Source organism: Nuphar pumila, chromosome 3, assembly GCF_984573655.1.
Source record: "Nuphar pumila chromosome 3, dmNupPumi1.hap1.1, whole genome shotgun sequence".
NCBI lineage: Eukaryota > Viridiplantae > Streptophyta > Magnoliopsida > Nymphaeales > Nymphaeaceae > Nuphar > Nuphar pumila.
In genome coordinates this window covers 117516871-117543152 of record NC_143251.1, presented here as the reverse complement: position 1 = coordinate 117543152, position 26282 = coordinate 117516871, and the positions used below count along the sequence as shown (strand labels likewise).

Below are 26282 nucleotides of genomic sequence, written 5' to 3'. Positions count from 1 at the left end.
AAGCAATCAATTTTAAGTCAGAAGAAGATGACAGAAAAACTCCCTTATTTAGAGTACCCTTTATGTATCTTACGACTCGTAAGATGGCACTCATGTGAACGGATGTAGGCGCATGCTGAAACTGACTTGCAGTATGGACTGCATGGGATATATCTGGTCTGGTAATACTCAGATACATCAGAGATCCTACAAGCTGTGTGTAGGGTGTAGGATCCAAAAGGGGAACCCCATCATCAATTTTCATCTTTGCTCCTACTACCGCAGGAGTTTCACAAAGCTTCTCATCTGTAATACCTGACCTGTCAATGATCTCAGAAGCAAGCTTAGTTTGAGATTAGAAATATCCTCTAAGAGAGTATGCTACTTCAATTCCCAAAAAATAAGTTAGAAAACCCAAGTCAGACATTTCAAATTTATCTTTTAAGATAGATTTTATACTCTTAACCCTGTTAGAATCACTCCCAGTGATGAGCATGTCATCAACATACAGAAGTAAAATTACAATCCCTGCATTGGATTTTCTAACAAATAGAGCAGTGTCAGTAAAACAAGAGGAAAAACCATTCTCAATCATAACAGAGTTAAATCTATCATACCAAGCCTTGGGAGCTTGTTTTAGGCCATAGAGTGTTTTCTGAAGACGAAACACCTTTCCCTTAGGAGTCTCCATTCCAGGAGGAGCATCCATGTAAACTTCTTCGCTTAAGTCGCCATTTAAAAAGGCATTTTTCACATCCATTTGATAGATGTTCCATTTGTTGATAGAGACAACAATTATAAGACATCGAACAGTGACCATACGAGCTACAAGAGCAAAAGTTTCTTCATAGTCAATACCATATTCTTGACTATATCCTTTTGCAACCAAGCGAGCTTTATACCTTTCAAGGGATCCATCACTTTTAGTTTTTACTTTGAAAACCCATCTGCACCCTATTGTTTTCTTGCCTTTATGAAGATTTTGAAATTCCCAGGTTTTGGCTCTTCTTAGAGCCTCAAGTTCATTGTCCATGGCATTAATCCATTCAGGGCACTTTCGTGCTTCTTCAAAATTTCTAGGTTCTATATAAGAGTGGATGACACTAAGGCAGGCTCTATATCTTGGTGAAAAAGAGTCATAGGAAATGAACCTAGAAGGAGGCCTTCTACTTCTCTCAGTTCTACGAGGGATCACTTCATTCTGAGAGGCACTGGAACTGGCATCATTATATCTGTCAAGAGCACTCCTAAAGTTGTTTTGATCTCTATGAGAGTAGGTGATAGGGTCTCTAGGTAATCCAATAGGTTGATGTGACGAAGGAGGCAAGGAGATGTTTTCCTCGGTTTCAAATTCATTTGGGTTACTTTGATCAGACTCATTATCACTAGTATCATCGTCCTTATTCAGTAAATCAAATAAAAAAGAATAATCCATATTTTCATTATGGGGGTCACAACGTTCAAATCCACTAATATTTTCCAAAAAACTCACATTTCTGGAAACATACAATTTATCACTTTTGATATCATAACAAAAAGGGTTTCAGAATAGCCAAGAAAGGCACAAGGAATGGCTTTAGGAGAAAGTTTGTCATTCTTATCAGTGAGAACAAAACATTTACACCCAAAGACCCTTAACCTGCTATAATCAGGTTCCTTATCATACAGTTTTTCAAAGGGGGAAATTTTGTTTAAATTTTTCGATGGGAGTCGGTTTATGAGATAGACAGAAGTAAGGGCTGCCTCGGCCCAAAGATTTTTTGGAATGTTTTGAGAAATGAGCAAAGTCCTAGTTGTTTCAATGATGTGCCTGTGCTTTCGTTCGGCTAACCCATTTTGTTGAGGGGTTTTCGGACAAGATTTTTGGTGAAGAATACCAAAATTTTCAAGATAACTCTTAAATTCATTTGAGAGGTATTCTCCTCCAGAGTCAGACCTAAAGATTTTTAAACATCCATTGAATTGATTTGAAATCATCATGTGAAAACTTTTAAAGGTTGAAAAAACTTCATGTTTATGTTTAAGGAAATAGATCCAACAAAACCTAGTATAGTCATCCACAAAGATCACATAATATAAAAATCCTCCTTTTGACATTACCGGAGCCGGTCCCCATACATCGGAATGGACAATTTCAAATGGTTTTGTCGTAAACATGGATCTTTGAGGAAAAGGCAAACATTTCATTTTCCCAAGAATGCATTCATTACACAAAAAGTCACTTTTACAAAGATGTTTAACAAAAGGCAAATAGGAGATTTTAACTATATTGGGATGACCCAATCTCTTATGCCATACATGAATATCTTTATTTTGGACGACGTTGCAAAATTGACTCTTGGAAACTTGAAGAAAATCTACGTAGTAGAGGTCTCCTCTTCTAGAGCCTTCCCCAATCAATCTCCCGGACTGGCGATCCTGTATCCAACATTTATTAGAAGAAAATTATGAATCGGGCTCCACAACTCATTAGTTTCTTAATATATTTTAACTTTTATTGGTTAATCTCATATATTTTCCAGTTATGTAATCAGTTTTTTAGTTACTTTTATATGTTAATCGCATATTTTTTAGAATAATCTCATAGATTTAAACTTTTGTAGGTTAATCTCATATATTTTCCAGTTATTTCAGTTATGTAATCAGTTTATTAGTATATTTAAAATTTTTTGGTTAATCTCATATATTTTTGAGTTATGTAATCAGTTTTTTAGTTACTTTTATATGTTAATCTCATATTTTTTAGTACTTATTTGAGATTTTTTATTTTTTATTGATTGTTATTTAATCAATAGAGCATTTCTTTATTTATTTGTATTTTTAGATATTTTTTATAATATTTTTTAAGTTTTCAAAAAAAAAAATTTGAGGCTTACGCTTTACGCCTCAAGGCTTACGCCTGGCCTCAGATTTTGGTGGAGCGCCTCACTACGCCTACACGCTTTTCACAACACTGGTGTCAGCTGATGATTGTTCGTTAATTACTATCCGCTTGTGTAATCAATTATCCGTGTTAGAAGTAGATTATTATTTGCATAAGATAATTGCTCATGCTAGCATAGCTAAATTTCTGTTCTAAACTGTTTATCATGTTAGTGTAGCTTAATTATTGTTTTGAACGGCTTGTCATGCTAGCATAAATTGTCATGCTTTATTTTTTATTCTATATTGTCTCGCTTGCGTACCTACCAAATTTTCGTGAAACTGACCCATTTTATAGGCGCAAGTGATGAGTAGGTTTATCAGATAGCCGATGGCGGGATGCGAGATGGCGAGAGACTTCACACATCTGCTCGTAGTTTTGCATCTAGGACACCTGTTTTAGCTGAAGTTTTGTATAATAAGGGAAAACCCTAACTTTTATACGACGGATAGTTTTCATAATGAATATTTGGCTCACTAATTTTTTTCTTAAAATGTTTTTGATAATGATGGCTTGATAATGGATTTTTACAATAACGTGCCCAAAGTTGTCAACTTGTTTTACTTTTCAAAAATCATTTTCGCTGATAAAAACTTTGAAAAATAAAAGGCTTTCTAAGTATTTTTTTTTAAGTTTACAAGTTTGAAATTTTGGAGCGTTACAACATCAATCACTTGTTTGCACTATCGCCAAACACATGGAATGCAATATGAAAGGGCTTGTCCTGCTGACCTCTCTCTCTCTCTCATGTGCGCGGGCAGACACACACACACACATTACCCAATAAAGAAGTGGCTGAGCTAGTCAGCACGAAGACTCTCCCTCTGGTTGTTACAACAATTGACCCTCACCCTGCCTCACTTAAGAGCCAACTCTCATCTGGCTTTAAAATTAGGATCTTTTAACAATGGTTTGTGTGCCAGCTATAGTTTCCTTTGTCACTCTCTCAAGGCAAAATGAAAAATGAAGGCATTGGATTAGGCCCCCTTAAAGATGTCCCCATGAAATTATGCTCCTAAAATAAACAATATGATTTGTATTTTTTCATGCTAAAAAGTCATAGAATCAAATATGTTGGGATAAGTTGAGAAGGAAAGGAGGGATTGAACAAAGAGGATGCCACAGACTTTGAAATAGGACATAAGATTAGATTTGATGCAAGGGGAAATATTAAGAACAGGCGTCCATGTTGGTTATCCATGTCACCATGCAGAATGTTGATGATCACCTTGATTGCTGACATCAATGAGATGCAAGCATGAAAAAAAAGGAGAAAGTATTGGACATGAATTGCAGACCGCAAATCAGTGTTGAATCTGGTCCGCAGATATACCAGGTTGTTGACGTCAGCAAGGTAGAGGCTAACATTAGTAGGGGTAGACAAATTTTCCTTTCTTTTTGAAGATTAAAATAGACGATCTGGTTATTTAAATTGATATGCAAGGTGAGAAGAATAATTGACTGGTATATTTTTGGAAAAAAAGAAGAAAAGAAGGTTTAGATTTCAGAAGAAAATATTTACGGATGGGGATAGATTGGTTTTCTTAGATAGAGGAAGATGACACAACAACAACCATAAACCCACAGAGAAGATGTCCTAACATCCTCTTGGACGACCACTGTATTGACATGTTAAGGCTTGGACAAAATTAAAAGCAAGAATATTCTATTTCGGCCACCCATCACAGTTGTGCACCAACTGAACATAAACATCATATTGGTATGAGTGTATTGCTGGACTTATGGATTTGTAAATGAGGTGAGGGGGCAAAAACTTCCAAAGGCACCTGTGACTTGACAAGGGCCGCCCACCCAAATGTAGACATTATCTGAGATAACTTGGCTTGTCCCCCACCCATTGACTGGTCAAGTGACCCATGTGCCACAAGTAACCTGTCCCATCTGGACTGAAACTCTTCCAGGTTTTAGGCCTTCATCTTGGAATAGCCCTTTAAAGGATTGGGCTTGGCTTGTTCATAAGCTGCGCTAGGCCAACCCATTGGACAACCAGAATTCTAGTAACTAAATTGCAGTTTACTATGCCTGGGAAAGTTAAAGAAAGACAAAACCCAGTGACAACTCTTGACAAATACCCCTAGAGCACACTATGTGTTATAATAGCATTCTGTTACATAGTAGGAATATAGAAACCAAAAAGAAAAATGATGACAGACAAAAATATGAAAAATTCGATCAAGCCAATTAACTAAAATACAGAAGTGCAATGATTGAACATCAAGTGAATAAGTTCATGCATTCTAGGTCCAACAACTAAAAATGATCACCAGCCAAGTGCTTACCAATGTCCAAGAGAAATGATACCCTTCCTACTTAAAATGCCACCATCAAGGGAGATTGCATCTGCTTTCAAAATGGAAACGGCCCTTTCCATTTCAGCCCTAGTCTTGTAAACCTGAAGCTTACCGAAAAGTGTATAGAATAAAGTCTCACGAAGACCAAGGCCACTAGAAGTTACTGAATGCAAATGATTGATGTCAATGTTGATCATATTGACTGCAAATCCTAAGAAACCTGGTGGGATTTCACCAGATGGCAGCCTTGGGTCTGGGAAAGCCAGACTTCTTTGATTGCCCATGATGCCACCAGAATAAGGACTGAAATAGGAAAAACAAAGAAAAAACAATCAGTCTTGTTACAAAAAGCATCACAGAAAGATCCAACTAAATCATGAACTAATACTGCTTCAGATTTTTGAAAGGATATTTAACGAATCAACCTCTAGCCACAAGCTATGACATACAATAATTACAGCCAAACAATGAGAAACAATTTCTAAGATTAAGAATATACCGACAATTCAATAAGGATGCATTTGAGAGTTTGGGTCTCAAACTGAGTACTTGACGTGGTGCAGGGCAGCCCCATGCTAAAATTCAAGCTACTCAAACGTTGTATTCGAAATCCTTTGAGGATTTCAGGTACATGCTAAAAGGGAAAACTCAATGATCTCAGGCCCATGGCTTTGAGGGACAAAAATCCTTAGTTCTCAAAACTGAGGATCTCAAAGCAAACCCTTGGCTTTGAGGACCAAGGCCCACAAACACCCCCTAACTATTTTTGTTGATGACAATTTCTTATGACATTGTGACTGCCTATATGGGTTGGTACCACCAATAGTAATGATAGTAAACGGTTCAATAATTTCTTATGAGAACAGTTCAACAAGGCAGGGTGCAAGCCTATAAATAGTTACCTTGCAGAATTAATAAGCAATTATCTAAAGGTGAGCCATTAAAGGAACCAGAAAAGCTTTGCTATGGGAGGCGTGTTACAGTATCTTACAATAAATAGACCACATATATTGTATGCCATTAACCAAAATCGTTAGTTTATGCATGCACCGGCCAATGTTCATATGGAGACTCTCAAAAGAACCATGAGCTATTAGGGGGACTATGTCCCATGGACTGGTACTTTGTAAAAATAAACTCAAGAGTTTCATGATCCAGTCAGTGACAGGTTATTCAGATGAAGATTGGGCCAGTGATTGAGACACAAGGCGATTAGTTTCAGGTTATTGCATATTCCTAGAAAGAAATTTAATTTACTGGAAAAACACAAAACAAAAAAGTATCAAGTTCCAGCACAGAGGCGGAATATAGGGCTCTAGTAGGTATTATGTAATACCCATGAATTTTATCAGATAAATAAACTTAAAATTTATGTCCTTAAGAATTTATGGTAAATTTATAAGAATTAAACTACAACTGTCTAAGTAGGAATTACTGTAATTCTTCTTTCAGGTATATCATGTGTCAAGTATGTGATATGGGTGCCAGATGTGATTTTCAACCCATACAAGAATAAGTAAAGAACTACGTTACAACAGTCAACAATTTATCAGAAGCAATCTGACAAGTATCATCAATAGCAATCATTTAAATATCCCATAACCACAAATACGAATTCATACAATGATTCAAAAGAATGCAATTATGACAATTACATAATTCAAGTAAGCATTCTTACAACATGTTGCATCCATTATGCCAAAAAGAACATAAATCAATACCATGAATTACAGTTCAAGTAGAACATAGCATTTAACATGCACTAGAAATTAAACATCATGCATCCACCACACAAATAACAATTAAAAGAACAGATAACATATGCATGATCTAATGCATAGCAGGAAAATGCATTATACCATTTTCAATGCATGAATTCCTTTATTATCTTACCTTTAAGTTCTCTTTTCCTTTCCATATGCATGCCCTATTTAATGTATACATCTTTAAGTTCTTTTTAATTTTCATCACCCACGGATACACCAAATGGGTAAAATCCCCAAGGTCAAGTAAGTTCCCAGGGTAGCTTAGCACACAATTTGTATTTTATTACTGGGTTCCAACTTAGCCCTCGACCGATATCAGGAAATCACACCATCCATCGGAACATTAGACCTCCACATCTAATGTCGGGGACACAAGGGACACCCCACACCCACAAGTGCCACTTCCTTGGTACCAAAATAAACTCACAGCTGTGACCACCACACAACTCCCGGATAAAGTGGCAGACTCTTCCTAAAACCGTGGCCAGGAGAATGAACCTCAATATCGGGTTCATGGGACCAAATTTACGCACACGGAGTTTTTGTATCCTCACAGTCTCCCCAAGATCGGAACTCTAAGATCTCCATTCTCCAGATGGATGATCCCAGAATATATATTACACTGTTCTTATTCATTATTTTTTTATTAAGAGCCAATTATTGAGTCTTGCAATTCAGCATGCAAAAACTCGCATCAACCCCTGCGAGAACCATCACGAGACTCCAGCCCATGAAAACACATCGAACAGTGCAATATAGAGCAATAAAATCACATTTGCAAATCATGCAAAGTTAATCATAGGCTTGCAAATCAATATGCAACATAAGCTCGCAATCACCAATGCGTAGCTCTTCACGGCCTACCACCCGTGGCAACCATAGAACAACACAATTAAAACCATCATTTAAATATGATTATTGCGATGCATTTAAACAATTAAAGAAAGAGCGAACCCAAGCTCAAGGCCTGTGATGATTCATTTAAACCATCGATGCATCGTATGCAAAAATCATAACAATATGCAATGTATACAATAATACCAACATGATTCCAAATGCACATTCATCCATACCATTTTAACAATGTGCATGAGCTTCCACAGTCATATGCATGTGTTCACCATCCATGTGCAAGTGCTTTCATGTAACCACTTAACACACATGCATTCGTCCATAATTCATAAGTACATGAGAACATTTATGCATGATTTTACATGCTAAACACACATTGATTTCATGTATGCACTTTCCAAAACCAACTTTGCAATAATATGTTAACATGCACCAAATACCTCACATGTTACAAACTATAAAGCATGCTAACACGTGCCATTAAATATTCACAAACTCAAATGTATGTATATAATAACAGAGAGTTATCAACATAAATTTGTTAACATTGAATTAACTTATGTATGTCCTATACATGCTTAGACACTGACCTGTTCCAAAAACCGAAAGTTTCTCAACAACTTTATTTCCCTTGCACCCAAGTTAACGACCCAAGTACCCACATCGGGTATTCAATGAATATTGCCCATTAGGCAAGATTTCCCAGACACCCACTCAGCGGGAAGGAATAGCAGTAATTAACTTGCTCATTTACCATTTAAGGTACCATAGTATTTTTTTTTTTTGTAAAACAAGCATAGTAATTTTCTGATTTTCATTACACATGCAATTCTATCATTTGCATTCAATCTTTTAATTCTAGTTAGGCATCTGACATTGTATATCTTAAGCCATTCACGGTTGTAGTGGTTCAATCAAAATTCTAGAATGTTTATGTCATAGAAAAAAAAGCTGTCAATCATACTCCCACACAGTCAACACAAAAATTAAATTTTCCAAATCATGACTAACTTATGAAGTACCCATTTATTTCTATCCCTACCAAAAATCACCAAAATCCTACTATCAGTTAGAGATTATGGTCTTTGAGCATATCGGGTGTAGTGAGTCCGCATAGCAGATATAATATGAAAGAAGAAACAAAACATGTCATGCTAAGACATGTCTTTATGAAAAGAAAACTCTAGGACAGACTCATCAGAATATGCAGATTGTGATTCCATAGATCATAGCAATAAAAAGAAAACAGAATCTATCATTTATCATATTCCAAGTGTTGTAGACCGTTTCAATTATGGATTAAATAGGAAAAGAAATACACTCTCAGGCAGGTATGGATTTGAGATATAGAACCACTGATACATGGATGCCAAATACAAACATTTTCAGAGTTAAGGTAAAATGAAAAAGCGTAAGTTTTGCCCGCGGACTTCACCGAAGTGTATTATGCTCAAACACTCAGTCCATGATTTCTGCCTTAGTATCTACTTGCAGAAGAATTTTCCAATGTGAACCCCAACAACACAAATTTCTATTTTGTGACTCACACAGGAAATAAAAAGTGTAAATAACATGCAGAGACCAAGTGTCGTTTTTTGCAAATGAAACTGATGTACACAGAAACTAATATAAATTTTTGTTTTTCATTGGACGTATTATATAAACAGTCTATTGAAAACCTTGTAGACATATTTTTTTTCTTTATTTGGGTTCATAGCAGCCGATACCCCTAAAATTTGGTTTGGGGATTCACGACAACACAAACCCCCAATGTGGTTCGTTCCTAACACCACTGTCCGAAAATCAGAAACCCCCAACTCGGGTATTTGGGGTTAAGAGTAGTATAAACCCTATTAGCATAAATCCGAAAACTCATCAATCGGAACCTCTCGCCATTTTTCGAAAACCCCAATATCATTCGGGTTGTCACAGTAGCCGAAATCCCCAATTCTACCAATTTGGGGTTCCCGATAGCCATTAAACTCCACCCCGTAGTATAAATCTGAAAATCCCCAAATGTGTGATTTGGGGTTTTTCAGAAGCAACACTCCTAGGACGAAACTGGATTTTTGGGGGGTTCCGACACCCCACATCCCATGCCCGACGCATAATATACCCAAAAGAAAGATGACTGTAATCCTACCTATTCCGGTGAGAGGAAGAGGTGGCTTTCACTATGATCACAGTAGCGTCGTGCATCCCAAGTCGTGCAATGACTGCGATGGAGCCGATTCCGGTGGCCGACGGCGTTGACTTAGTCGCACACAGGGAGGCGACGATGACGGCTCCCCTAAGCGACGTCGACGATGCAGTAGAGTGGGGGAGAGAATAAGAGGGATGAGAGGAAGAGGGTGGAATAGAAGATTTGTAGGAGGGTGGCCCCCGAAACTGAAGGAGGTGGTTGCCGCGGTTGGGAGGTCGCCGACATCGATTGCTCCACTGTGAGCGAGCCGGTGTCGATGGATGATCGGCGTTGTCAGCACCATCGCACGCCGAGGAGGAGAGGTCGAAGAGTGTACCAGAGAGAACCAGCGTGGAGGCTCTGTCGCACGCAGGGAGGGCAAAGTCGAGAGGGAAGCGAGAGAGGATACAGTGGGAGGAAGATGGGAGGCAAAGGGTGGAAGAGAAAGGGTTTGAGACCCCTATTTGAGGAGGCTGATCCCCGAAGAGGCAGGAGCACACTGCCCTCCCGGCGGCGCGCTCCAATCCCCTTCCCCCTTTGCGATATCCCTTAGCAGGGTTAGGGTTCGCCCTAACCCCTCTCATCTAATCGGGGCTTCACATGCCCCTTAACATAAATTTTTTTTTCTCTAACGTGTTACTTACCCGGTACGCAGGGCGTGACACGACTCGAGTCCGGATCTGGGTCCAAACCCCGTGACCCGCTATGCCGGATCTACCGTTGTGTGGATCTGGGTTAGCTCTCCCCTAGATCCACGATGAATGTGGATCCGTAACGGATTCTGGATCTACAGGTTGGATCCACTTGGGTCCAACCACGGATCCAACCCCAAGTAATTCATTTTTATACTAATATTATTCTCTTAAAAATAATTTTATTTATTTATTTATCAAATATTGTTATTATATATATATTTTTAACACTCATATATAGATATATTCCCTTTTTGGATCCGGGTAACGAATCCCGGTCCAATATGAATAAAACTACCCATCGTATTTTTTTACGGGTATTACATAGCATGCTGAATTAAATGTACTTAATTCAGTTTCCTATAGTCGCTCTTGTGCACCTACTAGTTTTTCGCGAAACTAACCCATTCTATGGGCACAAGTGATGATTAGATACACCACAGGCGATGACACGATTGCGAGATGGCTTCAAGACTTCCTTTTTCCTGCTCTTAGCTTGCATCATGGACGTTTTGGGTTTTGTAACGGATATTCTTTAGGATATCCGAATTTTGTACAATTTGAGAACTTCTTTTAATGAAAGTGGCTTTTCCAAGTGTTTTGCAAGTAATATGGATTGTGAGTTTTGGTACTTTAATCTAACGCGCCAAGGTTGTCAGCTTGCCTTTCTGAATTTAACAAAAGAATAGTCTTCCGCTGATTTCATAAACAAACTCTGAAAGGAAAGAGATTTTTTCTAGTCTCTTGCCTGTTTTCTGAAAGGTTCGCAAGATTGAAATTTTGGGGCGTTACAGATTTGGTTTTCATGAATATCCTAGTGAAGGACCATTGGATGTTGTTGTTTTGATCATGCACGCATGTCATATTGAGAAATTTTGATTATGCATGTGTCTTGATTTGAGCATAAGAGTATACATATACGTGCGTGAAAAGTTAATCGGGCCATGTATGCATAACTGTTTACAATGATGCATGCTAATGTATACATGAATCACGAAATTTCACATACACAGGCTGTTTTAATAGGACTGTGTATACTCAGGCTTTTCAAAAATATATATAATTATATGAGCAGCCGATCTAGTGTATTAATGCTTTAAATTAATCCCTAAGCAAGCCTAATCTTTTATTAAATTGGAAATCGTGGTTTTGGATTTGAAATAAAATCAGTGTATTAGATAATATGTTTAGGTTACTTCTGAAATCATGTAAAATCCTAAAGGCAAGAATAAATATTCGTATGTTTCTTTTCACTGTTTTGGCAAGCCTGTTAGTGTATATATGGCTTAGTTACATGAGTATGTATAGCTTTAAACCAGTATATATATATATATACAGGTAACTGACAGAAATTTGTATTGTTGGCCTTGTTTTTTTTTTCAGGTTCTGGTGGCAGGGACCGGCTCGGGTCCTGCTCATCCCAGCCGAGTGGCTGGGCTGGTGCAGGCCTGGCAGACTTGCCAGGCCAGCCTTTCGGCAGGCAGGCATGGCAGTCATTGCCAGGCCAGCCACTCGGCCTGGGCATGTTTTGAAAAAAAAAAGGAAAAGGAAGTTTAAAATAAAATTTTTATTTCATGCTTGGGCCCAGCCGACCCTAGTTGGCTGAGCCATGGGGCAGTCAGCCCCAGCCGACTGGGTCGGCTGGGCTGAGTACCTGACCCAGCCGACTGAGTCGGCTGGGTGGGTCTGGCTGCGTGCTAGACCCAACCGACTGGCTCGGCTGGGTTACGTGAAAAAAAATGTGATGTATGTTTTCTTTTTATTTCAGATTTCCTGTTAAGAGGGTACATTTGATCACATGCTATGGAATGGAATCGTTGACATGATATGTTTAATCAAAATAACAATGGCATGTACATACCTTAAACGGATGAGTTTGGCATGTGCACATCACTTGAATGTTAGTACTGATTAAGATGTGTAATTGCATGAAAGCATGTATGTCACATGAACGTGTAAGACAAAGCATGCATTTACATGAATGCTTAGACTACATGAAAGCATGCATTGGATATAGACGTGTATGGAATGAATGCATGAAATTGAAATGAAGTTGTGAACTCATGCACATGTATAATATTGTTTCATGCACATCTTTAGATTGTCATAGATGAATGTTTCATGCACATCTTTAGATTGTCATAGATGAATGTGCATTGGGACGCATTGAAAGAATGCATTGGCATGTTCCTTAAGATTTTTGCATATGAATGCATAGATGATCAAGATGGATCATGATAGGTGGTGGATGCCTTGAACCGGTGTGCTCCTTGCTTTGCTTGTTTATGCGTTGCAAAGATCATATTTAATATTGTGGTTTTAATTGCGGGGGGTGCACATGTTGATTTGCGAGCTTATATTTGCATGTTGATTTGCAAATTTATGAAATTGATTTTAATAACAAGACAAGAAAAAGATAACAGTATAATTAACGTTCCCTTGATGTCCCTTTAGTGTGGGAATCTTGGGCTTAGCGGTTTGGAAACCGTGAGGATACAAAAACGATGTGTGCGTTGTTGCCCCTGAATCGAATATTGAAGTTCTACTAGCCACGGTTTTAGGGAGAGTCTGTCACTTTGCTTGAGGGTGGTGCCAGTTGTTGTTTTGGTATAGCAAGAAAAGTGACATTTGTGAATGCTGATGTCCCGACACTATATGCTGATTTCTAATGTTCCGATGGATGGTGTTGTTTCCTGATATCGGTCGAGGGCTAAGTTTGGAACCCAGTAATAAAATACAACTTGTGTGATAAATTACCATGGGAACCTAACTTGACCTCGGAGATTTTACCCGTTTTGAGTATTCGCAGACAATGATAATTAAAAAGAAGAACTTAAATGTGTGTGCATCCTAATAGGGACATGCATATGAAAGAGAACTTGATTTAAGATAAGAAATTATTCATTCATTGCACTGAAATCATGCATATTCCTGTTATGCATTAGATCATGCATATTTACTTGTTTCCTTAATTGTTATATATTGGTGGATGCATGATGTTGTTCCCTAATGCATGTCAAATGTTTGTATTGAATAAATTGCGATCCCTGTTGTTTATTAAATGTTTTCTCATGCTTAATAATTGTTCCATATTGATGACACTTGTCTTTATTGCATAATTGATGTTCCCTATTGATGATAATTGTTCTATCTTGTATAGCAATTGATTCCTACGACTTAAATGATTATTTAAATTATAAAGTTGTCATAACTGCATCCCTCTAAAATATTGCATGAATCTTATTTATATTAATTTTATTTGTTTGATTAATTAGAGGGATTCGTACATAAGATTCTTTGAATCCTGACACCCTACTTTTTGTGTTTTTTACAACCTCGTGGGGAGGACTTGCTTCTGAAAGGAGTCATGAGGGGACCACACGACTACATGGCAGATTCTTGGGACGGCGTGACTCTTTCCTTTTGCTTTCTTGACTTTTGATTAATTATGTCTCAGACTCTTTACATTTGAATAAATGAAGTTTGGTTTGATTATGGTTTGGTATGAAAGATGAGTATAAGATCCCTTGTGGTGGTGGTTGTGTTTATGGCCCTGGGTTTTTGGGATTGTTTTCGCACTTGTTTAAAAAAAATCTGCAGTTTTTAAGGGGTATGAGTTGGGGTCGTTACAGTAAGTTTGAGGGTCAGTGTTAAGATGTACATATACTATACATATGTATATATATATATATCTATACACATACATGTATAATATCTTTTTTGTATTTTCTTTTTTCTTTTTTTGTATTTTCTATAGTCAACAGGCAATTGACTAGCCGTTAGACTGGTTCTAACAACTAGATTTATGATCATTATGTTAAATTGTATCTCCTATGTACATATATTTTTATATGTATATGACGAAAGATACATATACATAAGAGGAACTATCAACAGGGGAGTTTTTCTTTCCTCATCCTCTGAATTAAATTTGATTGCATATACTGACTCTAATTGGGGAGGTGACCCAAATAACCGCCACTCCACTACAGGCTTTTGTATTTTTTAGGCGAATCCCTAATCTCATGGAGATGCAAGAAACAACAAAAGGTGTCTCTGTCATCCACAAAAGCAGAATATCGAGTCATGGCTTCTACAATTATGGAAATTGTGTGGATTTATCAACTGTTACAGGATATGGGGATTCAGGTTCAAGGACCCACTAAGTTGTGCTATGATAATAAGAGTACAATCTACATTGCCAAAAATCACACATTTCATGAACACATAAAGCATATTGAAATGGACTGCCACTACGTTAGAGAAGCATACTTGCAAAGAATTATAGATCTTCCATACGTGACTTCAGAATATCAGTTGACAGATTTCTTCACCAAGGCTCTATGCTCTCCTAGATTCAATTTTCTTGGCAAACTCTCGGTCATTTCGCCCTAAGTTTGAGGGAGGGTGTTAAATTGTATCTCCTATATATATATTTTTATATGTATATGACAAAAGATATATATATATATATATATATATATATATATATATATATATATATATATATATATATATATATTTCCTTCATGTAACCCCAGGGGTATTTCTATCTTTTGTTATATTTTACGCATATTTACACTTGTAAATATGTTTGTAATTTATTTCTTTTTATTTTCTTCTTTTCCTTTTTTTCTTTTTTCTCTTTTCTTTTTCTTTTTTATTAAAGTTGACTTAGTCAACCTTGGAGGGGGGTCCAACACTAGTCGTTGGACCCCTCCAACGGTTAGATTTCTAACCGTTGGAGGGGCTCCAACGACTAGTGGGAGCCCCTCCTCCAAGGCTTCCTCTCTTCTATAAAAGGGGTTGAACCCCTATTGTATTTTCATTCATGGTTGGGAGCATTGTCCTCCAACTTGTTCAATAAAATTCTTTATATTTTGCATTTGAGTTCTCTTTCTGTACCTTTGTGTACATTGTTCTAAGTGTTCTTGTGCCTTTGTGCACCTCTCCCTTTGTGGTGGTTGTGCGTATGTAGCACTATATCTCTCTTGAGATATTTTCACACATTATACCGTAAGTTTGAGGGCAGTGTTAAAATGTATATATACTATACATATGTATGTATTTATCTATATGTATACATATTCAAATATGTATATATATATATATATGTATAATATCTTTTTTGTATTTTTTTTTCTTTTTCTGTATTTTCTATAGTCGACAGGCAGTTGACGAGCTGTTAGACTGGTTCTAACAGCTAGAAATCTAACTGTTAGAGCCAGTCTAACAGCTAGTTTTGCTCTCTCTTGTGTGTATAAATAAGGGGTGTTTACCCCATTGTAGGTATGCATTTTGCATACTTGTGGATCAATAAAATATTAATTTTTTATATTCTTTGTGTGTGCCCTTAGTGGCATTTGTGATTGTCCACTTTGGATTCTTTGATGGGCATTTGGTTTATGCTTGAAGGCTCTCTATTCTTTACAGTTGCTTCAAACAACATAATTGTTGCACTTTATCAAAAGGTTGTAAATGGTCAAGGAACAAAAGGAAAAGAGAAAAAGTGAAATGAGGAATTGTGTATTTATCATATACATGTTTGCATGTCTCTATATAACTGTATAACATGCTTGAATGTGTGCGTGTGTGCATGAACAATTCGTCAGATTTTCCACTTGTCAAGATCCAGCAAGTTGGAAAGCCCTTTAGAAGCAGTTCAAACATTAAAACAAGAAGCTTGGTCTACAAAAGGGTTGATTGATTAAAACAACACGAGCCTGACACAATGAAAAAAATAAAGCAATTCAGCCTTGAGTGTTGGAGAACATACCTGATATCATCAAGACATATCACAAAAAATCTCTCATCTATTGTCCTGCTCAAAGAAGCTGCTTCTCCATGAAGAGCAAGGGTCCAGTCTATGCCTCCATCAGGAGAATACCTCTCTAGAGCTCTTGCAGACACATATGATTTGCAAACAATTGCCCGCAGGTACCTTTCTCCCAAGTACTCGGATAATGTCCTATCAACAGGAAAAAAGACTCAGAGGCAAAGCATTACATATGCTACAGAGATGATCCCTTTATTCAGAAGGAACTTGCCAATTAATAAAACACTTACCTACTAAGTCGCTTGTCATTAACTGTCCCAAGAAGAGCAACAATGCCAACTATATCCTGTATGGAATGACTATGTTCTTTTTGAGCATCCGAGAGCTTATGCAGAATTGCAGCAGCAGTATCAGCCCTTCCTTCTATTGCTTTGGTGACATGTTCTTTAGTATACTTGAATTTATCAGTTCCATCATAACCATGGCTTTTGCTTGAAGCTGCATACATCACCAATTACAAACACATAGGGCATGTTTCGTACATGGATAAGTTATATGTGATCCCCCAAGTCACTTTTCCCCCTCACTTTTTGAGGATATTAACTCCCCAAAAACGGCGGAGACGGGAGATTAAATCACATGTTTGATGGCACGCATGGGTCCCACCAGAAACCAGAAGGTTTTCCTTCGGGAAAAACTTATCCCGTGCCATCAAACACACCCATAAGGAGAGTATTTTAAGGAGTTACACAACTCAACAAGCAGGAGCTCCTGAACACATAACAGAAGATTGTCCCCATACCTTCTGTCTAAGAAACCACAAAAAGAACACCCTGTAAGATTTCCTCCAATGAAGAATTTAAGTTTTAAGACATGCCCATAAGATTGGTAACTGTTTCCATATTTTCAAATACTACAATTAATTTCTTGCAAATAATGGTAAAAACTGGAATCATGATCATCAACAATGAAACAGTGATGATGTCTATTTCTTGGTTCAACTCTTAAATCCCTATGAAGTGTGCAATAAAGAAAAAAAGAAAACAAATAAGAACCAACTGAAAAGCAGAGCGCAACACAGATAATTATCAGGCACCTTGTAAAACTTGCACTTCTTGTTCAATCAAGTTCATCTGAACTTCAAGAAGTTTCAGCCTATCCTCACGAACTTTAATCTGTTTTCCTATTTCCTCCAGGTCTTGCTTCAGCTTCTGCATATAAAGATAAGAAGATTTAACCTAAGAAAAATATAACAGCAAACACAAATTAGCTGTTGGTCAACAGGCCATCCATCTCTCATTTGCACATCTCATAAGTTCGCAGATAACTGCGAGAGTTCAATGCCATTATAGAAGATGCACAAACATGATGCTTGTGGCATTGCACAAATTTCTGGGTTATAGCAAACCAGTAAAAAGCTAGAGATTAAAACTAATAAAGCAATGAAATGTAATACATAAGGGCCTGTTTGAATGACACAGAAAATGTTGTCTTTTGTGCCATATTGGTCCATACCAAAAAGACCGTGGACATGTTGGGTAAACTTGGTTTATAACCAAAGCCTCAATTGGTGAGGTGTTTCGATCACACGTCAACCAATAAATCAGTTTTCAGAAGTGGCTTCCTGACATTCCATGGGGAAGCTCAGTTTATCGGGGGGGGGGGGGGGGGGGGGGCGCTCTCACAACCCCCAACTCCCTTCTTTCCCTCCTCATGACTCCGCACAGTGCATCTTTCCCTCTTGCTAGCTTGACCACTAAAATGGCTGGAGTTTAGACAGTGCCAACTCTCTCTCTCTCTCTCTCTCTCTCTCTCTCTCTCTCTCTCTCTCTCTCTCTCTCTCTGTGTGTGTGTGTGTGTGTGTGTGTGTAATTCACCTAGATCCAGTGCCAAGCAGTAGGTGCTGAGCATAGTCGATGGTCACCAATATTGCCAATATTTTGAAAATGTCACAATATTAACATTTGTTCACTAGCCGAGAAAAATGTGTAAAATATTCTCAAAATATCACCATAACATATATATTGGGATAATACCATGATATTATCAAAATATTTCAAAAAATTGTTCTTATATATACATATATTTGAGTGTATATTTCTTTTAAATTTTAAAAACATTTCTCACTGTTTCATTATAATTCCGAGAAAAATGTGTAAAATATTCTTAAAATATCACCATAACATATATATTGGGATAATACCATGATATTATCAAAATATTTCAAAAAATTGTTCTTATATATACTTATATTTGAGTGTATATTTCTTTTAAATTTTAAAAACATTTCTCACTGTTTCATTATAATTCCCTAAGAAAAAACCCATTAAAACTTATTATTTTAATTTTTCATTATTCATTACATTTGCCTCAACTTTTAAAACTTCCAAGTACCAAGAAAAACCTTGTCAAGAATTTGCTGAGAACAATACTAATAACTATGGCATAGACTTGGCCTTCATCAACCACTATAACTGCTGCACCCTTGCTTTGATACCAACAACTTGAAATCAGGCAAATTGATCCACTCTTTGTCGTTGAAGTGTAATCTTCACTCTTGCAATATCCATGCCAGCTCCATGGTGTTGTTTTCTTCTCACTAAACTCTTAGTATTCACCATCTATTTGAAAGGAAGTGTAAATATATGCTCATGTAACAGGTTTTTTTAGGCTAGTTTAGAAGATATTTCTTTAAATAAATATAAATATGAACAAATAGCACTGTTATTGAAGATTGTCTCTATACCTTTTGTGTTCATTACAGAGGATTTAGGCCTTTATGTGTTTGGTGATAATATAAATTTATGCAGAAGAATTACTTTTAACAACTAACAGGTGTTTTGATTGTTCATATCCCATCACGCACTTAGGAGGAAACTTTTTACACTGTGTTATGCATAGGATTTGTTTGTTCTAAATGAAGATGGAAATTTTAGTATTGCATTTCATAGCACATAAACTTCCCTTATACATAACAATGCCACTTTTCAATAAGAATCATAGTTCACTATATCCATTCTCACCAGGGAGACAATCGAGATACGCGTTTTGTCAGAAAAATTGAGCACCAGGTGATGCAGCCCAAGGAGACTCACGCACGCCCCAGGCATGAGGCTGCCCACACTGGGCAAGGCATTGTACGCACAAGGCCTTTAGGCCTAACTTTTGGTTTGTTTAGACTTTTTAATTTATGGCATTTGGATTGAATTTGATTGTTGGAATAAGATTCGAGGTCTGACTTGTAACCTTGTAATACTCGAGAATTTTCTATGATTATTAAATAAAAAATAAAATTTGGTATTAAGGGTGATTTAAAATTGTATTAGATATTTAAATTAATATTTAAATTTAATTTATGTTTAAATACAAATTTAAAACTTAATTGGGTCTAATATGGTATTTGGACCCAGTGAAGACCCAAGTGTGTGGGATGCCCCAAACAATGTCATTACTATTTCGGCTAAAATTTTGGTTGATCAACAACTCATTGATTAAATCAGAGTCAACCTTAATGTTTGTCATTTCGAGAGCTATGAAATCGACTATTTAAACATCAAATTTGGTTGAGTCTTCATGTCTGTATGCCTCCTGGAAGGTCACCCTGACACCAAACTTCATCTAGCACTGCACATGAAGATGTCAAGTGACACTCCCCTTTTATTTCATTAATTAGACACTTAATTATGAGTCCTACGTATCTAATTAGGAAACCTATGAGATTGGAATGATAGAGTTTGGGGTCAAAGAAGAGACCCATATGCAAAGAAATTCCTTTTGAAACATTATAAATAGAAGGGAGGAGACCCCTTGAATTTAACACTCTCGCTCTCTTCCCTCTTCTTACTTCCAAGTTCTCATAGGTCCAGACCTCAATTAAAGGAGCTTGAAGATTTGCAAGCTGTGTGATTGTACCTCCATAGTGTGCAAGGACGAGGAGAGATCCTCTTCAGTGTTAGAGCCTTGTTTAATATCGAGTCTTTTGCCTTTTCGAGGTATGATCTCATTTACTTGTGTGTGTGTGCATAGCACCAAGGGTGCATATGCATGCCGAATTAAATTTTCAGACATGTATATTGGATGATATCAGTCCTAAACACGTGTTTGGACTGACATCTCATAATTTCAAAAGGCTACGGGCCTCCGAATGATTTTTTACCAAAAATGTCTTCTACGAAAAACCCTAAATTATGTTCACTCTTCATAAAAATCTTGTTCAATATTTTTAAATCATGATGGATGTGTATTTGATGTGATCAACATGTGTAGATCCTATTTAAATTGATATTTATAGTAAAAATCAAAATAAAACTCAAAAAAGAATGAAAGAACCCGAATAGAGAAAATAGTTTTGGGGATTGGGGGTTTCTTTTTGGGAAAAACGGGTTTTGATGGTTTATTGCTATTATGATTCATGTACTGTATAATCTGGATCATATTCATGTTAGATGCTTCATTTTATAGGACCACATTTATTTTCATAAATAATTTCATTTAAATCATGCTGATTAGGGTTTATGGGAGCTTTTTTCAGAAAAATATGATTTATATTAGTCTATTTGTGATTTATATTTGATTAATTCATGATCAGCCCATGATTTGTTCATTATGATAGATCTGATATCCATGTGCATGATTTGTATTTGATTCAAAATTAAATTCTTTTTTTGCCAATATGTATTTCGGTGTACAGGTGCCTATTTTTGAATAAAATTGTTTCTTTAGTGTTTCAACTTCGATTTCATGATTTTGTATGCAGCATGAAAGTATGTTGATGCATGTTTATACTGATATTGATTGTATTGTGATAAATCAAATCATTAAAATCATGTTTATATGGGCGAAAGGTTCAACTTGGTCTCTAGTCACAAGAGTTAGGGAGGCAGACTACCAATTTGTCCTAGGTGGTATGTCCCTATCTCTGTAGAGTGTAGGATTGATCCTATTTGTGTTAAGCCTCTAAGGGTTTTCTCTCCGTTATTAACCATCCTTTTTAGATTGCTAACTTCAGTTAATCATTCGGGTAATTAAAAATATAAAGCATAATAAACACCCAAGTGGTCTTAGCTGAAGCGATGACATGATCCTGCAAGTACCAGCAGGGGTGCAAGTAAGAGAAACAATTAATTAGATGATTAGGATCACTTTACTTTATATTTGTGCAGTTATGTTTATTTTATTGTTTTTATTGAAAGCTTGTCGATGATGATGTGATATTTAATGACATGTCATGATAATGTGTTTCTTGAATTTAACTATTGTAGTGATTCTGTTGAATGCCTGCTACTATGTGTTGTGTGATGTTATGAATACATGATTATGTATGCTCAGTGTTGTGTATGCATGCAACATTAATGTATATCCTACTGAGATTCGGTTGGGAGTCTGACACCTTACTTATAATTTATAGATAACGAATGAGCTGAGGATCGGTTGCGAAAAGCTGCAAAGGTGCCATGAGAACCAATTATTGATCCCGAGGAGACTTTAGCTTTTATACTTATTTATTTCATTTAAATTCCAACTCATGAACTGTAATATCGTGTATTTTTCACACTTGGCTAAGTCTGGAAGAAAAATCGTTTGAGCCTCGATTTTAAATCGATGTTTTTGAGTTTGGGTTTGACCGAGGTCTCATTTTCTAGGTCTAAACGAGTCAATCGAAACGTGAGAAAAAGTTTTGTTTTTTACCTTTAAATTCAAGTGAAATTCAAACAAAATTCGGGTTATTTTCGGGTGAATTTCAGAAGCAAAATTCGAGTTATATATCGTTAGATGCGTCTCAAAATTCTAAGCGCAACAATCTTTGATTTTTCTCGATTCAGACAATGGTTGGCCTGAAAATCGCATTTTTTTAAAAAATTGAGCAGTTTGTCGGTTCGGGTCCAGCCTTGGATCGAACCGGATCAGATGGATTTGATCCAAATTAATATGGATTTAGACTCTATCCAAGCCCCATATTAATCTGAATTTAATCCAGCTCAAAACCCATTTTGATTTCAGAGATGATTTGGATCTTGGATCCGGATCCAAATCCAAATCCAAATCCAAATCCATGCCCAATGATTTTTCTAACTTTAAATTAATCAAAAACCTTTAAATTGGGGTTTATTTATGTTAATAAGCCTCCAACATTAATTTGGTAATTTTTGGAAACTTATTTATAATTTAATATTAAATAAACAAATAAATAATTTAATGCAATTCCAAAAATTTATTTTGAGGTTTGTTTAGGACTCTTGAAAGAGCCCTTAAACACCTATGGAAGAGTTCAAGAGAATTTGAGAGACTAAGTTTTTTTTGACAAAATTTTGAAAAAGTTAACATTTGGAAGAGTTTAAAAAAATTAGGAAACAAAGGGAGAGAGAGAGTTCCATCTTTTGGAAACTCTCTTAGAGAAGGCTGAAGAAAAAGGGAGGGGCGACCTCCCCTACGAGGCCTATAAAAAGACCCCAGAAAAGAGAGAGAAAAGAGAAAGAGAAAAAAAAAGAGGAGAGATAAAGTGAGGAAAGGGGAGGAAAAAGGAGGAAGAAGGGGAGGAGTTTGGACCATCTCACCATTTACCTACGTTTTTCAACATCCACCATCATTTTCTTCAAGTTTTTATTCATGGTATGGGTTTTCTCTCTTGAATCAAGTAAGAAATTAATATAGATTGGATTTCCATGCAATAATTTGATGAAAATCCATGAAAAAAGTGTTTATATCTATATTTTTGCAAAAACACATAGAGGATGTTGCATGGATCTTCCTCTATAGTTGTACTCTTGATATTTTCATTCTTTCATGCAACAAAAAAATTATGTATATGCTAAAACAAATTTTTATTGGTAGTAACTCTACTTATTTAGAGGTTTCTTTTGGTGGAAATCGATTCCCATGGATGTGTTTTGGTTGTATTCATCTATGTTTGTTTGGACGTATCACACAGTTCTTGATGGATCTTTGCTACACTGCATCACTTGGCCTCGGATGTAGTTCCATGCCTTGTGTCTAGTATTTGGCTATGGCTACAGTGAAGGCAGAGGCATTTGCTTGGTTGCAAGTTGTATCCTAATATCGGGGGAGAAGATGTAAAGAGGATTTTTTTTCATTGGGCTATCAGATGTTATGCTACTTGTGGTTGAGCCATCCGATCAACTGGCTGGGAGATCTGCTAATGATGTCTTACTTGCACCTACTCAATAGGATCAGGTGAAGAGGTTGTTGCCTCTTCAGAATTAGGAAGCCCATTGACTGTACATACATTTGATGTGGACACATGAATGCCACATCTTGTTTTTCAAAATATATGGATTTGCTTGGCTATTGGGAAGAGAATCCTGGAGGACAGGTTTGTGGTCTGAAATTGTGCAGGAACTGTTAGCAGGACCACCCTGATCCCAGCCGAGTGGGCTCGGCAGGGACTGTACCCTGTTTTTTTTCTTGAAAAAAAAACCCAGTAAGTTTTAAAAATAAAAATTTTACCTTGTTGCTTGGCTGATGGGCTGGCAGCTAGCCGAGTGGAGTCAAACAAGCATATTGGCCCCAAACGAAGCCTCACTTTTAAGACTAGCAAGGTAAGTCAAGCAGGCCTGGAAAATCAGGCTATTGTTAAAATGTATTCTTCAATCATTGTAATCATATATATATTTTATATATAAAGGTTGATACATATACATATATGGTATATATGTATATGTATCTACCTAATTATATATATAAAATATATATTTCTCTATTATTAGCCATAGGGGTACTTTAGTCATTTCACTTAATTTTTACGCATATTTTATCTAACGAATATGATTGTAATTCTTATTACTTTTTATTTTTTTTCTTTTTTATTTTCGTACTTCTCAAAGTACAATGAGGGGCCCACTCTTAGAGACGTTGGGCCCCTCCAACGTCTATAAGAGGAGCCCCTCCTTGCTTCTTTTGGGAGTTATAAATAGGGAACTTCCCCTTGTATTTTAGATATTCTCGAGGGAGCTTTAGCTCCATTGTAAAAGGGTTTTTACCCTATTTCTCATAATAAAGAAATATTCTTTTAGCCTTTTGGCTTAACCCCTTTGTGGGTTTAGCACTTCATGTGCTTTTGGTTGCCCCTTAGTGGGTTTGTCTATTTGCACCTTAAGTGTGCATTTATGGGTTCATTATCAAACCCTTTGTTTTCTAACATGGTATCAGAGCGAGGTCATGATCGGGTTGTCTTTTGGTGCATCGAAAAGCATGTCGCTCAAGAAACTTCAAAGAATGGTGAAGTATTCATTGCTTTTTTCTCTTTCTTGAAGCTATTCGGTATGTATCCCTTTTCTTAAAGTATTATGCATTATGAAACTATTTTCTTGCATGTATTTTGCACATTTTAGTGTTTGTGGTACTTGAGAACCCTTTCTTTTCGCATATCGCATTTCACTTGTTCGCATGTTTTAAAATTTTTCTTTTTAAAATTGGTAAACTTGTTTATTTTTAAGATATATGATTGATAAAAAATGGGTCTTATATCATATTTTTTTTAAAATTTAATGTCAATCCTACTTGAACTCGTGTATGGCTTTAGGAGTTTTCTATTTTTATGTTGACTTCAAGTATTAAAAGCTTGAAGTTCATTTTTTCCACGCCGCTGTGCACTTGTGAGAGTTCTCCTTGTGCCCTTGTGCATTGTGTTTGTACACAAATATTTTTTTATAGAGATTTTTACATGAATGAACACAAATGGTTGTAATAAAAATCTTTTATATGTGTAGAAAGCTCTTAAAGAAAATTTGGTTGAGATTGAAAATTTTAGTATATGAAGGATTGTGATAATTCACATACTTCACTACGCATTCATCGATTTTCCATCACATATAATAGTAATTTATGTTTTTCAAAATTGTCTTCAATTATGTAAGATTGATGATTTTTACATATTTGTTTCATGATTGACTTATAAGTCAACTTCTAAAATTATATATGTTTTCTTGCTAAATGATTATTATTGGTTTTTGCTTAATACTCTTGACTCTCATATGAAACCTAATTTGTTTTGAGGTCCTCTCTTGTTTGTGTGTCTTAGTGCACTTTTTGTGAAAAATTGATATATGAATTTGGTAATTCTTGAATATAAATTTCTCACATTTGAATTAAGTCTTTCATTTTTTTGTATGAACCCTAAGTGGTTCTTGTGAATGATAACTATTTGTGAGAATTCCGCGATCTTTGTGAAAAGAAGGATTGTAAAGGTCCTTCAATGTTTTTTTGGTTTATTTAAAGAATCTTTAAAAGGTTTTTTTGGTAAGTATTAAAATTCCATATTGTATTTATTGCATAATAAGATCTTTTGGTATAAAAGACTTCATTAGTTTGGATTATCTTCTAATGGTGCAAGTTTATAAACTTGTTTGTTTGTATTTTTCACATGAAATTTCCAAACCTCTTGATTATATCACTTCTATTAAAAGATGCCTACGTTGGCCGTAATATGTTCTCATTTTCTTACATTGAAGTGAAAATGTAATTGCATAATTAAAGCTTGAGAGTCTCAAGCATTGCCCTCTTTCAATAGATACATGCCTTTGTGCATGTTTGCTTATTTTCACTCCTTTGAGCGTATTTGTTCAAGTGTTATGTGAGTGCCTTTGTGCACATCTTCTTCAAAGTATTTGTGCTTGTATGCCTATTGTCTCTTTTGTGAAAGTATTAGTGCTTGTTTGAATACTCTTTAAAGAAGCTTTTATATTTTAGTGCCTTTCTCAAGGCTTGTGTATGAATTGTCCCTTAGTGGACTTGCTATTGACTATTTTATTTGTCCATTGTAGGACACTGGAAGTGCTTATAGC

General features: G+C 36.3%; 1 protein-coding gene across 3 annotated transcripts in view; it reads right to left on the bottom strand.

Annotated features, from left to right (window-relative positions):
* The window catches only part of LOC149843423 (En/Spm-like transposon), a 150358-nt gene that overhangs the window by 16573 nt on the left and 107503 nt on the right, over positions 1-26282 (bottom strand). For all 3 annotated transcript variants that reach the window (XM_089999786.1, XM_089999785.1, XM_089999784.1), the window contains exons 9-12: positions 17579-17693; positions 16773-16980; positions 16483-16674; positions 5203-5517 (exon numbers count right to left, since the gene is read on the bottom strand). In XM_089999786.1, coding sequence (XP_089855912.1) covers positions 5203-5517; positions 16483-16674; positions 16773-16980; positions 17579-17693 — 830 coding nt within the window. The remainder of the gene's footprint in view (positions 1-5202; positions 5518-16482; positions 16675-16772; positions 16981-17578; positions 17694-26282) is intronic.